At 38.1% G+C, this 16,951-nt stretch overlaps 1 protein-coding gene across 1 annotated transcript; it reads left to right on the top strand.

The window, feature by feature from the left end:
* The first annotated feature begins 1,071 nt into the window (after positions 1–1,071).
* LOC107598345 (arf-GAP with Rho-GAP domain, ANK repeat and PH domain-containing protein 2-like) lies at positions 1,072–16,763 on the top strand. Its single transcript, XM_016289654.1, has 6 exons — positions 1,072–1,217; positions 10,969–11,984; positions 13,559–13,605; positions 16,163–16,254; positions 16,350–16,411; positions 16,760–16,763. The coding sequence occupies exons 2-6, from the start codon at positions 11,041–11,043 to the stop codon at positions 16,761–16,763; spliced, it is 1,149 nt and encodes a 382-aa protein (XP_016145140.1). The 5' UTR covers positions 1,072–1,217; positions 10,969–11,040.
* Positions 16,764–16,951: the final 188 nt, after the last annotated feature.

Raw genomic sequence — 16,951 nt, 5'->3', positions numbered from 1 at the left:
ACACAAAATGATAGCTATTAAACAAGCATTTAAAATACAAATAGCTGTCATTTTATAAAAAAAAAAATACCTTTACATCTCAGAGTGCTGTAAAACAATTACATACACTCTTAAAAATAACGGTGCTTCAAAAGGTTCTTCAAGCGATGCCATAGAAGAACCATTTTTGGCTCCACAAAGAAGCATTCAGTCAAAGGTTCTTTAAAGAACCATCTCTTTCTTACCTTTTTATAATCCGAAGAACCTTCTTTCGCCACAAAGAACCTTTTGTGAAACAGAAAGGTTCTTCAGATGTTAAAGTTTCTTTATGGAACCATTTAGACAAAAAGGTTCTTCTATGGCATCGTGAAGCACCTTTATTTTTAAGAGTGTAGGCTAATGCAAAGATATTGTGGTGAAAATATTCATGACTTTAAGGAAAAAAAGACAAAATCGATATTTAAAAAAAAAAAATTAGCCTACATTATTAAATAAAGTAGTAACCTATTGGTTGTGTTCATATTCAAGAAGGGCCACGTACACGTATTTAGAAACACCAATAATCAGGTAATGTTGAGTATTTTAAAAACTGTCTGTAGGCCTATTTGTGTCGATTTGCAGGCCACACCATACAGCTAATTAGCGTAAGGACTACAATTGTTGTCTGACTGATCAAGAAGGTGAACTCACATCCTTGTGGTAGTTGTAGTCCTTATTTAGCAACGTGACTGTGTGCAGTTTATATTTCAGAACAACACGTGAAAGTTACTTAATTCAGGCAGCCCTTATCATAAATTAACCGTGAGTTAAAAAACCCATATACTTGGGGAAAACTGGAAAATGCTATTGTCCTAACTGAACCGCTCACTGCCTGCACATGTAATTTTTCCATTTAAAGCGTGATTTTTATTGCAGATGAAAGAAAATGATTTAAAACCATTTGTAACATGGCTAACTGTGTGTGTCCTTTAAACCATTATAATAATTTTTTTGTGGCCTGAGTGACCAACGCTAACAGTATGGAGATTAAACTGTCCCTAAACACGTCTCTGTCCCTTTAAGAGGTCAGTTAATGCTCAGCAGCGCAGTGCTCTGAAAGCCCCGGCACAACAAACACAACTATCAGCGGCTCAACAACACTCAAACTTTCTCCTGCACGTCTCACATTACTGGCGTTTAAAACGCTCCGCATCAACACAGCGCGATATAACGGGGATATGTAACGCGAATCAATTACGGTAAGAAGCGATTTTTACATTCAGACTGACATCTGATAACATCTAACAAGTCTAAGTTAACTAAGATCTGTAGCGGGCAGTTTGATTCATATCTGAAGGCTGCCCACTGTTTAAAGTTGTTAGATGTTCCAACTTTTAAGGATAGTTTATTATTATAACTCGCTTTTCGTAGTCTTGGTGCTCTGAAATGATCCCAGACCTTATGAAAAAGGTAAAAGTGCTGTCAGGTGAAGCTGAATTTTTTTAGTTAAGGTCGTGAGTTGAACTATGACCCAGCTGAGTGTTGACTGTTCTGAAGGAGTTCCATTGATTCTCATGTCAGGCTCAGCTGCAGCAGTGCATTGGATCCTCATGCACTGCACTGTAACATATACTGTAAGATTGGCTCTATAGGGTGTTACTCACTGAGGAATCTGATATCCACAGGCTTTGCACCCGCTGAATGCCACAGTTTAGTTTAAACTGATTTAGAAACACCCAGAGCTAATTTGCCAGTTCCTTATAGACACATCCTAACTGAACCGCTCACTGCCTGCACATGTAATTTTTCCATTTAAAGCGTGATTTTTATTGCAGATGAAAGAAAATGATTTAAAACCATTTGTAACATGGCTAACTGTGTGTGTCCTTTAAACCATTATAATAATTTTTTTGTGGCCTGAGTGACCAACGCTAACAGTATGGAGATTAAACTGTCCCTAAACACGTCTCTGTCCCTTTAAGAGGTCAGTTAATGCTCAGCAGCGCAGTGCTCTGAAAGCCCCGGCACAACAAACACAACTATCAGCGGCTCAACAACACTCAAACTTTCTCCTGCACGTCTCACATTACTGGCGTTTAAAACGCTCCGCATCAACACAGCGCGATATAACGGGGATATGTAACGCGAATCAATTACGGTAAGAAGCGATTTTTACATTCAGACTGACATCTGATAACATCTAACAAGTCTAAGTTAACTAAGATCTGTAGCGGGCAGTTTGATTCATATCTGAAGGCTGCCCACTGTTTAAAGTTGTTAGATGTTCCAACTTTTAAGGATAGTTTATTATTATAACTCGCTTTTCGTAGTCTTGGTGGTCTGAAATGACCTTATGAAAAAGGTAAAAGTGCTGTCAGGTGAAGCTTAATTTTTTTAGTTAAGGTCGTGAGTTGAACTATGACCCAGCTGAGTGTTGACTGTTCTGAAGGAGTTCCATTGATTCTCATGTCAGGCTCAGCTGCAGCAGTGCATTGGATCCTCATGCACTGCACTGTAACATATACTGTAAGATTGGCTCTATAGGGTGTTACTCACTGAGGAATCTGATATCCACAGGCTTTGCACCCGCTGAATGCCACAGTTTAGTTTAAACTGATTTAGAAACACCCAGAGCTAATTTGCCAGTTCCTTATAGACACAACAACTGTGGGAGTCACTGGGGAATTTGCAAGAATAACATGCCATTTTGGAGGCCTCTGCAGAAAACATTTTCATTCAGCATGTTTATGTGCCTGATAGGGAGAAGCTCTACAATTAGCCCACACTTTTTGGGAGAAATCATTACTTTTAAAGTAGGCAGCCTACAGGTTTGTACTTTTAAAATTGTTCTTACACCCCTGTATATGCCATATCTCTAACTGAGCTGATTCTTAAATGCAGATTAAGTTCTCACAACATGGGCGAGTGTATTAATTGTGATAAATCTCTTGTTGCATAATCTGACCTGTATTTCCCTCGCTGCTCTTCGTGATACTTGGAGGACGGGACATATTTTCAGATCTGGCAGAGGTTTGAACATTGGAATGAGCCGTATAAAGGTTCTGGATGTGATTATTAATTTTAAGTTTACAATCTAATCCGGTGTTTTTATTATGTATGATTATTCTTGAAATATTGCAGACATTCAGTTAATCTACTGTATTCTGATTCTGCAGCTCCGCTCATATCCTATATAGTTTTGTTGCTCACCAAAGCTGCAATTATTTGATAAAAATACAGTACATACGCTAATATTAAATATTATTACAATTTAAAATTGTTTTCTAATTTAATACATTTTAAAATGTAAATTATTCCTGTTATGCAAAGCTGAATTTTCAGCATCATTACTCCAGTCTTCAGTGTCGCGTGATCCTTCAGAAATCATCACAATATTCTTATTCGGCTTTCAAAAATAAAGAATAATCGGTTATCGGTATCGGCCAAAATTTTCATATCGGTGCATCCCTAATTCTAACGTTGAAAACAGTTGTGCAGCTTAATATTTTCATAAAAAAATGTCAGGATTGTATGTAATATAATGCAATCTAAATCTATTATAATATAATAATATAAAAGCAAGCAAAACAATTAAATTGCCAATGGCAAATGTACTGCAATGCAGGAAAAAAATTAATGCAACAAATTATTAAAATAAACATATATTATGTAAAAAATAAAAAGAGAGGAAGATTTTGATTAAATTTATGTTTTCATTTTTTTTTTATATGCGCATGCATCGGCTGCTTCAATATTTGCAGTTTAGTTTGAATTTTCTCTTTGTTATTGGCTATTTTTGTTGGGCATTACGCGATCTGATATGGTGCAATGCAGGAAAAAAATTAATGCAACAAATTATTAAAATAAACATATATTATGTAAAAAATAAAAAGAGAGGAAGATTTTGATTAAATTTATGTTTTCATTTTTTTTTATATGCGCATGCATCGGCTGCTTCAATATTTGCAGTTTAGTTTGAATTTTCTCTTTGTTATTGGCTATTTTTGTTGGGCATTACGCGATCTGATATGGCTTTAATGTGAAAGCGTAGGTTATCTTGCAGCAGTGTGGTTTCAATCGAGTTAGGGAACTGAGATCTCAATATGTGTTTGAGCAAGGGTCCAGCGTATTAATACACAAGTGTGTTCTGTCATCTCAGCTACGCGGCCTCCACCAGTTGTGAACAATGACGTATTGTGTCACACAATAGTGATTCACTGTTATTTATACCCCCCCCCCCCCAGCACACTGCATCCCAAAAGCCTCCTTGATTCCTGCGTTGCACAAATTGCTTTTGACTCTACAGCTTCCACTAATTGTTCGTTCTGGAAGCCCAGGGATGTTTGAGTAGGATATGAGAGGGAAAGATGTTTAGAGATGTTTTTCTCCTTTGGCTCCATCACAACCCACAAACCAGTGCTATCGACAGGTCACGAAGCATGCTTTTCCATTAATAAAAATAAAAACAACAACAAATCATCATGCAAAAGAATAACAACAAACAGAAATAAAAGCACTTAAAAAAAGTTAGGCCTACTCAATTAAACTGCATTCTCACTGTCCTCCCATGACACTGAATTACATTAGCCGAGGCTTTATTTGATTTATGTGTTAGTCCGTGCCTGTGCCATTTATTGAATGGTGTGCTAATGTCTTCACTTCCTGTTGCATGTTCTGTCGAGATGTAGAACTTCAAAAGTGGTGCTGTTTGAATCTCTCGAGAGTATGAAACATCATTTGAAATGCAAATAGTAATTGTCCTGCTGATAAAGATTACTGTTCAGATAGAAACCCAAGATCATTTAGGGATCATTCTGTCACAGAAGTGTTTCCTTCCCATTAAGTTCTGGGCAACGAGTCCATTCCATTCCATTATGGTTTGAGATTGTGTTGTTTTCACATGAATTTATCATGAATCAACTGGGTGGAATTGAAACAGCTTTTTAGGTTGTTCCCAAAAAGGGCTCACAGCATGATTGGCATCAGTTGGAATTAGTGCTTATGACTTATGGACTATGCAAAATAAATAAATAAAAATATTGCAAGCATGAACAACGTAAGTAATTGAAAATTCAACACATGTTTTGCTCGAGTTACTTGATATTTGGAAAACCTGCCAAAAAAGGCTACAGACATAAAAATGTAGGTTGAGGAAATACCAGATTAAGAGAGCTTAAAGGGTTAGTTTACCAAAAAAATAAGAAACTTCTGTCATAAATTACACATCCTCATGTCATTCCAAACCTAGGACTTCTTTCATTTTTAAAACCTAAATTAAGGTATGTTTTTAAAGAATCCTGAGAGATTTCTGCATCAATTGAAAGTCCATGCAAACCCAAACTTTGATGTACAAACAACATCATAAAAGTAATCCAATATGAATCGAACAGTTTAATCCAAGTCTTCTGAAGATCATTTTTATATGATGAGCATTGAGGTTTATTGCAAGCACGGTTGATCTACTGTGTTTATCATACAGTGGTGGTTGACAGTGACACTGTCCAAGCTATGGGCAAATAGCCCCACAGCCTTAAGTCTATTGAGACAAGGCTAAGGGAGCACCCCTGACAGAAAAGCAATGCACTGGAGGTGCACAATAGTACCTTTAACAGATGAAGATGGGGGACCGGTTGTCCTGGGGCCACCCTTGCCACCGGGATTTACCTCCTCATGGTGAAGATAGTGCTTCTGGGGATGGCGCACCCCCTTTGGCACTTTAAAACTCTCCTTGTGCAGGTCTCCACCTCTGACCACGGTGATAATATAATAATAAGCGAAAAATGTGTGGTAACGTGTCATAACGTGTCTATGTACAGTGATTGCTTGCGTTAGTAGCTCATATTAACGCAAGTCTTATTTGCTGACTTCATGCATCATCACTGGCTTAATTTGGTAATACGGTTCCAAAAGGGTACAGGAAATGTGTATGACCGCACACAGTTGTCTCAATGGATGAGAATGAACGGCTCTTTTATTGCGTAAACTCAGTGTGATTGCTGATGTGCCTTTGACCATAAAAGACTTATTCTCTTAGTTGCTTTGGTGTCTAGCATTTACATGATTAACTTATGTAAAATGGTTCAAATTTCAGGTGTTTTGTGGCGGTTTTTAAGAATCAGAAGAGCTTGTCAAGGAGTCACAGTTTGTAGATTGTGTGAAAGTACTTTCTAGGTTTTATTTGTGCCGCCTCATTCAAATCAGTTTCATTTTATGCAACATTATCAATGGGAATACAACCTTTCTTATGGTTTCAGATGGCTGCGATGATCTCCAGTTCATCTGTGTATCATGCACAGTATCTATTTTCCTCTAGTGTGGGAGAGAGGAGGAGGGTTTTGTTTGAGGGACAGCTGTATCCTGTGTATTCAGTAGTTCGGAGAAAACCCAGATCGGCCATCAAGATAAATATAGTTGGGGCGGGGCGGGCAGAGCAGGGCATAGTTTTCCCAGCTAAATGCACGTTGATTGTTGTTTGAGATGGTAGCCATCTTGCTTTGCGAGATGTGGAGAATGATTTGAAGATGCTGCTGGAATAAGATGGTATGTCCTGTTGGTTCCAGCCACCATCTTAACCTTGTCTAGACCTTCATCTACGAGAACAGGCCTGCCTGAGACTGTCTCCTCAATCATCAAGGCTCTTATCTGCAAGTGTCCCTTCCCCCGGCGGGATCCCCTGGGCACTCGGTGGAGGGAATTCACTCATTAGACAAACACCCCGTTTATAGTGCGTCGTTCCGACGCGTCCATCACAGCCTTTTCTTGTAAGGTTGTAGGGTGTTTGGGATGGTTACTTCTGGCCCAAGTCATAACATTATATTATAATCTCTTCTTTGGCCATTTTATCATCCATTAGGCAAAAATCATGTTCGCTCTGTACTTGTAAGTCAAAAAGAAATAGCCTTTTCTCAACAAGCCGCATGGTTTGAGGTATTGGTAATGGTTTAATATTTAGGCTTCTTGGTTTGTGCAAATCCTTAACCCTAAATATAGGCTATAATATTAATAGTAATACAAATAAACAGATGGTGGTTTGCTGTGCTGTCTGTTGTTGGGTGGCAAATCAGTTGCAAATCTAATGCACTGTATGCTGTAAAATTGAGAAATTGTGGTTTTGATCTTTCGTGGTTTCCTTTTTCTGTACAAAATATTCCCTGTCTTAAGCACAAAACTATAACTGTAGTACATGTGGTTGCAAACTGAAACAAACATTGGGAGTCTGCAGGTCAGCCTGATAAAATGTGATGTAAATGTTGCTGTGTGATGTCACTGAAAAATACATGAACATAGCTATTTTGTTAAAGGGGTCATATGATGCGATTTCAAGTTTTTCTTTCTCTTTGGAGTGTTACAAGCTGATTGTGCATAGATAAGATCCCTGAAGTTGCAAAGACTAAACTCTCAAAACCAAAGAGATATTCTTTATCAAAGTTAAGACTCTGCCATGCCCCCCTAAAACAGCTCGTTCTAACACGCCCCCACATATCTACCTCACTATGTGGAAATATTTGCATAATGCCGCCCAAATGTGAAAAAAAGTTGAAATTGCTTAAATGATTTTTATGAGTTAAAGTAACTTAAAAACATAAGTTGTCATGGCTTTTTCATCATATCATTTTTTACAGTGTACTTACAGTCAGTTTGGTGAAGCAAATCCATAACTAGATGAAGGAAATGCCACTGATTGTGAGGAAGAAAGCAAAAAGTGTAAGCTTTTAAGCTTTGATTCTGGGAACAGTACTATTCAAAATTTTGGGATCTGCAAGAATTTTTTGTGCAGTCTCTTTTGCTCACAGAGGCTGCATTTTTTGAACAAAAATACAGTAAAATCTGTAATAATGTGAAATATTATTACAATTTAAAATGGCTATTTTCTGATTTAATATATTTTAAGATGTAATTTATTCCTGCGATGCAAAGCTGAATTTTTAGCAGCATCATTAATCCAGTCTTCAGTGTCACGTGATCCTTCAAGAATCATTCTAATATGCTGATTTACTGCTCAAGAAACATTTCTTATTTTTGTCATTGTTGAAACAATTGTCCTGCTTAATATTTTTGCAGAAGCCGTGATACCTTTTTTAGAACTCTTAACAGAAAATACAAAAGGACAGGATTTATTCGAAATACAAATATTTTGTAACGTCATAAATGTCTTTACTGCCACCTTTGATCAGTCTGATCCATCATTTCCTGAAAAAAAATGATTAATTTCTTTCAAAGAAAAAACTTTTCAACAGTAGAAAAGCCATGTCAGAGCCACTTTGTCATTTTCATGGCACTCCACAATACACGTTTAAACACGAATCAACACACAGCCATCACTTTGTTGTGGAAAGTGAATGCAAAGAAGGAAAGACCAATCATAATTTGGTATGCAAACAGATGTAAGAGAGAAGACCAGTTGCAATACAGCCAGCAAATTTTACAATGACATCCTCACTACCAGTGACATTTTGAATTCTGAACAAGTCAATAAGACATTTTCAAACTTTAATGTAAGTTATGTAAAAATTTACAATTTACAAAAAGCTAAAACAGGCAGATATTATCTACAGAACAAATCTGAAAGCAATCTGTATATTAATGGCTTCAGACTGAATTAATTACAGATGTTTTGCCACTGGTTGGCTTGTTTGGCTTCACGATGACGGTCTTGCTGAAGGGAGTTTTTCTACATTGCTGCTAGGGGAAAAAGACAACACCCGGACCCGTTTCTCTCCTTTCCTCAGGTCACACTTTATCAGTCCGCCTCACAAGCTTCCTGCCTCCCCCCTCGCCGTGGGATCCGGTGAATCAGAGTGGCCGAGCCAAAGGTTAGCATCCAGAGTCCAGACAAAGGAAGATGAGGATATGACTCATCAGCCTTTTTTAACAGCCTTCCAACGTCTGCTTTCCTACTCAGACTCAGTGTTGTTGAGCAAAATAGACCAAGTTGACATTATTGTGGCTTTTTAACACATTTTTGACTTTTTATCGTCTTTCGTAATTTCAGTGGAGCGATTGTGATCTCTGCCGCAAATAGAAAGCGTGCTCGTAATTACCTCCAATTTGAGATGTCCTTGAGAGAGAACACTGTGCATCCTTTGCGGGTTGGAGATGTCCACCCTGTGATGAGCGTTTATCCAATCATCACTCCTACCCATCAGGCTCCGCCCCCCCTGGAGGTCATGGAATCTAGCAGCTCTCTGTTCCTGGGTTTGGCTGTATGCCGCTCGTATAGCCTTGAGATTCCTCTTAGGCCACCGTTCTCAAATGCTGTCAGTCTTTTGGACACGCAGTCAGGAAAGTGTCAGGAATGTTTATAAAAAAGCATTCGCACTTGGTCGCTCCCAAAGTTATGCCATCCCCGCCAAACAAGCTTTGCCCCACCCACATGGATTTTCTCCCAGGCCCACCCTAGTGGAGTCTTTTTTTCTCGACTGGTTCCCTCATGTGCACCACGTTTTCAACAGCTTTCCCTCAATGAATGGAGGCTTCGAAAAATAGTCCTAAGAAATATGACCGTATTGTTATTGCTTGCATGTGCGCCGTGTTACAGCTTATCATGGTTTGCGATACTGTAATATTCCCATTTGTGTTCACCCTGAATGCTCATTTTCAGATGGTACAAAGATTAGTTTTTTTCGCTCAATGACTGTTTTGTTCCAGTGCAGTGGTTTTAAGAGTCTATGAGCAGGGTCATGTCATCGTCTGCAAATGTCAGGGTGATTCAGTCTCAGGCGGATGAAAAATGCTCGCTGTCATAAAAGACCATTAACCTCCCTGCAACTATCAGCCGTGTCTTTTGTTTGTCAAACTTACAAAGGTGGACATTAATTATTTTGTAAGATTTAAATGACTGGTTGTCTTTGCATTTAGGCACAATTTTAGTATAATAATTGCATTATTGTATTTTTATTTTTATTAAAATGCATAATGAAAATAATATGGATAATATTATTGTTATATTATAATATATTGTTTTTTTTATTGCTATTTGTACAATGCAAAACAGGGAAATTCCAACAACGTATAACACGATCACCAGGATGAACACAAAATAAATATGCAAAAAAAAGCAAGGAGCAAGACTTTAGACAAATTATTGTTGTTTATTATTTTTATTATGTAAAAATCTACTGTAATCTTTATTATTCCTTCTCCATTATTTTAATTACATTTGAACTGTGCACATGTACACAAGTATTTGCATATAACAAAGAACAGGAACAAGAAAACAAAACACACACACAAAACATCTCCGTACCTTACATTAATATTCATTACCACCTCTGTTCTTAGTTTTCTGTTAGCACTTCACTAACACCACCATGTTTTAAGAATGTGTTTTCTTTTACATTGAAATATTTGTTACAATATATGCTCAAATATATTTTCAGTGTAAAGTAATAAGCTGTTTTACTTGCAGGATAGGCTATATGTTTATAAATATACATTTTCTTCTTTTTTTAAATCAATCTCCTTATGGTATAAATGAAACAAAACAAAAAAGTAAACGTCACAATGGAATATTAACATCAAGGATCTTTTCTGTCATTTCTTTCACATATTTCCAAAACAGTTTAATTTTTTCACACTCTCATATGGAAGCATACCTTTAAATTTATGATATCTTAAGCGAGTATCAGGGACATTTTCATGATATTTTTGCAATACAGTTGTGGGTTATGGAAGTCCACATTAACCTTTTGTATTTCAGCAATTTCTGGTGAGTGTTCATTTTTTATGACTGAGTGTTTTTACATACTTCCATTAGTCTTTGTTTGTATAATATAATGTATTTCATATATTATTTATGTGCTGGACTGAGGGTGGATCAAATTATTGGTGGATTAGTGATAGTAAAAATGGTAGCCATTGACTTCCATAGTATTGAAAAAAAATACTATGGAAGTCAATGGCTGCCATCAACTATTTGATGTAAATGACAGAATTTTTATTTTGTGAACTATCCATTTAAAGAGGTCTTTTCTTTGCAATGAAGCCTATTTTCTTTGCTTGTTTTCTCAGATGAAGGACTGGTGTCGTCTTCTGCTCTTGGCTGGAATTGCTGCTGTCTTGCATGCAGCTTAATGAGCACCCATGCACACTATGGCAACAACAATCAGTCCATGCTCAGATGCAGAGGACCTGTTGGCTTCCATCCACCTCGAGAGGTATCTGGACCACTTCCGTCAGGCAGGCTTTCTCCTCGCCCGAGACTTCTGTCATGTGGACAATGTGGCTCTGAACAGGGTGGGAGTCACTGCAACCGGCCACAGGAAGCGTATCCTCAAACTGATCGAGCACATTCAGCTGATATGTCAACATCAAAGGAAAGAGCCCTTGCTAGATCGCTGTAATTCAGATTCTGCTATTCACGAGGTGACCCCTGTCAAAGCGGAGCCTCATTCTCCTTCAAGACACCCTAGCACTGCCTTAGAAGCCTTACGTAACAGCTCGGCCCCGAATCTTTGTGCACAAGTGAAGCGCTCGTTCTCAGAGCGGAGCGCCAGTGTCGTAAAGCCGGTACCAAAACCAAGAACTGTCTTCCACAGATTAAGAGCAGACATAATTTCTTTACCAACACAACATGAAGTGCAACCTCGTCAAAAGTCATCTCAGGACCCGCTTTTAAAAGTTGCAGAAGGTTCATCCTCCAGTACAGACACTGTTGAAACACCTACTGAATCAAAAAAGGGCCCTTGCGAATCAGGTTTGAGTAATACCACTTCGGCCCCAGAGACTAGTGATCTATTACCCCCAGTGCCCCCTAGGTTAAATCGAGGAATTCCCCCATCCACATTCAGGAAAATGTCGAACCAGGAGCGTCTGAGAACTCCTCCTGACACCCCCTCGAGTTATCAGTGCTCTCCCTTCACTAACATGCTCGGTTCACCTCCAAGTTCACCCTGCTCAGGGCTAGAGATGGTCTCTAATGAAATCTACTGTGGCACTTTACCAGGCACTCCACGTGTGTTTTGGAGTCGCTCTGTACCCGTTCTGCCTCCACGCCAGGAGGTCAGCCCATCCACTGAAAATCATAGGTAAACTCTTGTTAAATCTTGTCATTCTGTTGTATTGTGATTCTTACGACTGTGACAAAGTTTTTTTAATCTTTATACAGCTAACTATAGTTTCTCCTCCTATAGCACTTTAGAAAAGTCAGTCACTGCAACCGGCCACAGGAAGCGTATCCTCAAACTGATCGAGCACATTCAGCTGATATGTCAACATCAAAGGAAAGAGCCCTTGCTAGATCGCTGTAATTCAGATTCTGCTATTCACGAGGTGACCCCTGTCAAAGCGGAGCCTCATTCTCCTTCAAGACACCCTAGCACTGCCTTAGAAGCCTTACGTAACAGCTCGGCCCCGAATCTTTGTGCACAAGTGAAGCGCTCGTTCTCAGAGCGGAGCGCCAGTGTCGTAAAGCCGGTACCAAAACCAAGAACTGTCTTCCACAGATTAAGAGCAGACATAATTTCTTTACCAACACAACATGAAGTGCAACCTCGTCAAAAGTCATCTCAGGACCCGCTTTTAAAAGTTGCAGAAGGTTCATCCTCCAGTACAGACACTGTTGAAACACCTACTGAATCAAAAAAGGGCCCTTGCGAATCAGGTTTGAGTAATACCACTTCGGCCCCAGAGACTAGTGATCTATTACCCCCAGTGCCCCCTAGGTTAAATCGAGGAATTCCCCCATCCACATTCAGGAAAATGTCGAACCAGGAGCGTCTGAGAACTCCTCCTGACACCCCCTCGAGTTATCAGTGCTCTCCCTTCACTAACATGCTCGGTTCACCTCCAAGTTCACCCTGCTCAGGGCTAGAGATGGTCTCTAATGAAATCTACTGTGGCACTTTACCAGGCACTCCACGTGTGTTTTGGAGTCGCTCTGTACCCGTTCTGCCTCCACGCCAGGAGGTCAGCCCATCCACTGAAAATCATAGGTAAACTCTTGTTAAATCTTGTCATTCTGTTGTATTGGGATTCTTACGACTGTGACAAAGTTTTTTTAATCTTTATACAGCTAACTATAGTTTCTCATCCTATAGCACTTTAGAAAAGTCCCTCGTCAAAAGTCATCTCAGGACCCGCTTTTAAAAGTTGCAGAAGGTTCATCCTCCAGTACAGACACTGTTGAAACACCTACTGAATCAAAAAAGGGCCCTTGCGAATCAGGTTTGAGTAATACCACTTCGGCCCCAGAGACTAGTGATCTATTACCCCCAGTGCCCCCTAGGTTAAATCGAGGAATTCCCCCATCCACATTCAGGAAAATGTCGAACCAGGAGCGTCTGAGAACTCCTCCTGACACCCCCTCGAGTTATCAGTGCTCTCCCTTCACTAACATGCTCGGTTCACCTCCAAGTTCACCCTGCTCAGGGCTAGAGATGGTCTCTAATGAAATCTACTGTGGCACTTTACCAGGCACTCCACGTGTGTTTTGGAGTCGCTCTGTACCCGTTCTGCCTCCACGCCAGGAGGTCAGCCCATCCACTGAAAATCATAGGTAAACTCTTGTTAAATCTTGTCATTCTGTTGTATTGGGATTCTTACGACTGTGACAAAGTTTTTTTAATCTTTATACAGCTAACTATAGTTTCTCCTCCTATAGCACTTTAGAAAAGTCCAACTCAACTGAAACACCTAAAAGAACATCTGGTAGGTTTATTACTGACCCTTATTTCAAACTTTGTTGTGGAAAATGTTATTATTTACTCGCCCTAAAGTTGTTCCTAATATTTATGACTTTCTTTCTTCCAACAAGTGAACAGTGTAGTTTTCTGTACGATGAAAGTGAATTCACTATTATTATAAAAGTTTGGGGTCAGTACAAATTTTTTTTTCTTTTTTATTTCAGCAATTAAATTTGTGGAAAATGTTATTATTTACTCGCCCTAAAGTTGTTCCTAATATTTATGACTTTCTTTCTTCCAACAAGTGAACAGTGTAGTTTTCTGTACGATGAAAGTGAATTCACTATTATTATAAAAGTTTGGGGTCAGTACACATTTTTTTTTCTTTTTTATTTCAGCAATTAAATTTATCAAAAGTGACGGTAAAGACATTTATAATGTTTCAAATAAATGCTATTTTTTAAACTTTCTTTTCTGTAAGAATCCTAAAAAAGTAGATCATGATTTAATTTCCACAAAAATATTTAGCAGCACAACAGTAAAAGGGTTGTAATAATTTTTTTTGTATAACCCCAGTTTTACTACAAATACCATGGCTAAACTATAGTAACCATATTTTTTTATGGGATTACAATTCTGCCACAATTCTGTCACAATTCTTTTGTCTCGCAAAGAAGAAAGTATTTCGAACGCACGAAAATCTATTTTGCATTTAAAATACGTTTTTGGATGTGTGCAGACCTTCTCTTTTGCGCGTGCAACGTTTCACTAGCTTGCTCACCTGATGCCCGCCCTCAGTGCTCGCTAAATGCCAACAGCTCGCGTGCTCAACACAGCCCAGCGTTACAATGTGCCATAATTCCAGCCAATCACAGCATTTCTTGCATTACCTCGACAGCAGAAGAGGAAAAATACAGTGCATGCATAATTATTATGCAAGTTGATATTCTGATTATATTTTTTTCCAAAATATGATCTTTTCGCTCAAAATATGATCTTTCGCGCGCAGAATTGTGACAGAATTGTAATCCCATATTTTTTCACCTTAAGAGTACACGATGAATATAGATATTTATTATTACAAAAGATTTATAAACCCGCTCCAAAGTCCCAATCTGAATCAAAAGATTTGCGATACGTGAAGTTCCCGTCTAAATAAAATGACTCGCAAACCCGCTCTGAAGCCCCTATCTGAATAAAAAGATTCACGAACATGCTCCAAAGTTCTGATCTAAAACAAAGGATTTGTGATCATCCGCGCTCTGAAGTTCCGATCTCAATCAAAAGATTCGCTAACCATATCATTCAGATTGGGACTTTGGAGCGCAGATCGCAAATCATTCAATTTGAAAAAATTATTGGCGAACTCACTCCGAAGTTGCTCCGAAGTTCCGATCTAAATCAAAAGATTCACAATACGTGAAGTTACGATTTAAATCAAATGATTTGCGAACCCACTCAGAAGCCTTGAAGTCCTGATCTGAATCAATTGATTCACTATACACGATCCAAAAAGCTCACCCATAACTATATCGTACGTATATACGTGCTTTTTAAAATCAATACAAGTAATGTCGAAATTCAAAAATTTAGCATAATATGACTCACTCAATTGAATCGGTTTGTCTGTTCCTCCGCTTCAGCCGTCTTCAGCCATGTCAGTACTACTACTGGCTTAGCTCGCTAGTTTAATGACATTAACTGAAATAAGCGAAAAAAGTATGTTTACAAATAAAACATCCACATTTCCATTCCGAAGATAAGTTTACTGCTAACCAGTGAAAACACTCCATTAAAATGACAAGCTTCACCTCAAAATACATGTTAGATGTAAACATTGTGCTTTATGATTTAGTTTGTAGCTTAATTCACTATATTTTAAATAGTTTGACCACTGTAATTCAGTTGGTGATGGTTCAGTAGGAAATCAGTTGAAAGCATCCAGCCATCTCATACCACTGAAGTGAATGTTAAATTTATCAGTGTATATTGTAATAAAATTATTGTTGTATCTGATTGTATTAGTCTGTATAGAGTGATAGTCAATGTAAAAAGAGCAAATGGGAGAAGCAGATGAACACGAATCAGCATAATATAAAGTTAAAGAGGGTAATAAATCATCAGAATGATTTCTGAAGGATCATGTGACAATGAAGACTGGATTAATGATGCTGAAAATTCAGCTTTGCAGCACAGGAATCATTTACATTTTCAATATATTCAAACAGAACAGTTATTTTAAATTGTAATAATATTTCGCAAAATTACTTTATATTATAATTTTTTAACAAATGCGGCATTGGCGATCATACATAAAAAATCTTATCCAACCCCAAACTTTTGAACAATAGTGAAATGCGCTAAAAACTTGCCATCCGTTATCAACCTACTGCCTCACTTGTGCATATTTGCCTTTTTATGTTATGATTTGAGAGCTATGCTGGATAGGAAGATTTTCATTAAACAGTGGCTTTAATGTGCTTTACACACTATGCTGTCATATGGCTAAAGAAGACTTGAGTTGGATTTTAATCATTTATTTTATCTTATGAATTTATGTAATGCTGCTATTTTCTGTTCAGGCGACACAGCATCTGCTGAGGATGAAGATGAAATGATCAACCCGTACTGTGAAACTGTTTTCCACAGCAGACGACAATATCAGCATTCAGAGGTAAGATACTTAAGTAAAAATTCTCTCTTAAACCATTTTTTTCTCCCTTTATGTACTCCAGTAGGTGGAATTTATTAATGTTTGAATGTGTTTAGGTTGAGAGGACCAAAAGTGAGGAAAAGACTGCAAATAAAGAAGATAAACAAAGAGAACATGGGTAAGTCCAAGTATTTCCATGAGAGTTCAAATTGACTGCAGAATGTTTGGTTTGCCCACAGCGTTATATCCAGCTGCTAATCACATAGTGACACCTAAAACAATAGGATAAAGAGAGTCAATGTTGTTTTCTTGGTTGAGCTCTAGTGTCTTCCAGCCTCTGTTGTCTAAACTTGTGAGTTCAGAGCGTCCAGTGCAAGGGTCTGGATCTGTGAGGCAAAGATGGATGTTTTTAATAAAACAAATTAGCTTTAATGTCTTAAAGGGATACTTCACACGAAAATGAAAATTCTGTCATCATTCACTCACCCTTATGCTGTCCCAGATGTATATGACTTTCTTTCCTCAGATGAACACAAATGAAAATGTATAGAAAAGCAATGTCAGTATGATTTTGACCGAATTCTCTTATGCTCACCTAGGCTGCATTTATTTAATCAAAAATACAGGATAAACGGCAATATTGTGAAATATTGTTCCAATTTAAAATAGCTGTTTTCCATTTGAATGTATCTTAAAATGTAATTTATTCCTGTGATGC

The sequence above is a fragment of the Sinocyclocheilus grahami genome, unplaced genomic scaffold, assembly GCF_001515645.1.
Source record: "Sinocyclocheilus grahami isolate Dianchi unplaced genomic scaffold, SAMN03320097.WGS_v1.1 scaffold250.1, whole genome shotgun sequence".
NCBI classification, from domain to species: domain Eukaryota; kingdom Metazoa; phylum Chordata; class Actinopteri; order Cypriniformes; family Cyprinidae; genus Sinocyclocheilus; species Sinocyclocheilus grahami.
The sequence above is the reverse complement of the archived record's forward strand: the minus strand, read 5'-3'. Positions and strand labels throughout refer to the sequence as shown.

Bases quoted from the DNA above. Each gene is read 5' to 3' on its own strand.
- LOC107598345 (XM_016289654.1), top strand. From the start codon at position 11,041: ATGCACACTATGGCAACAACAATCAGTCCATGCTCAGATGCAGAGGAC. The intron at 11,985-13,558 runs GTAAACTCTTGT...CTCCTCCTATAG, and splicing joins CCATCCACTGAAAATCATAG to CACTTTAGAAAAGTCCAACT. The intron at 16,255-16,349 runs GTAAGATACTTA...GAATGTGTTTAG, and splicing joins GACAATATCAGCATTCAGAG to GTTGAGAGGACCAAAAGTGA.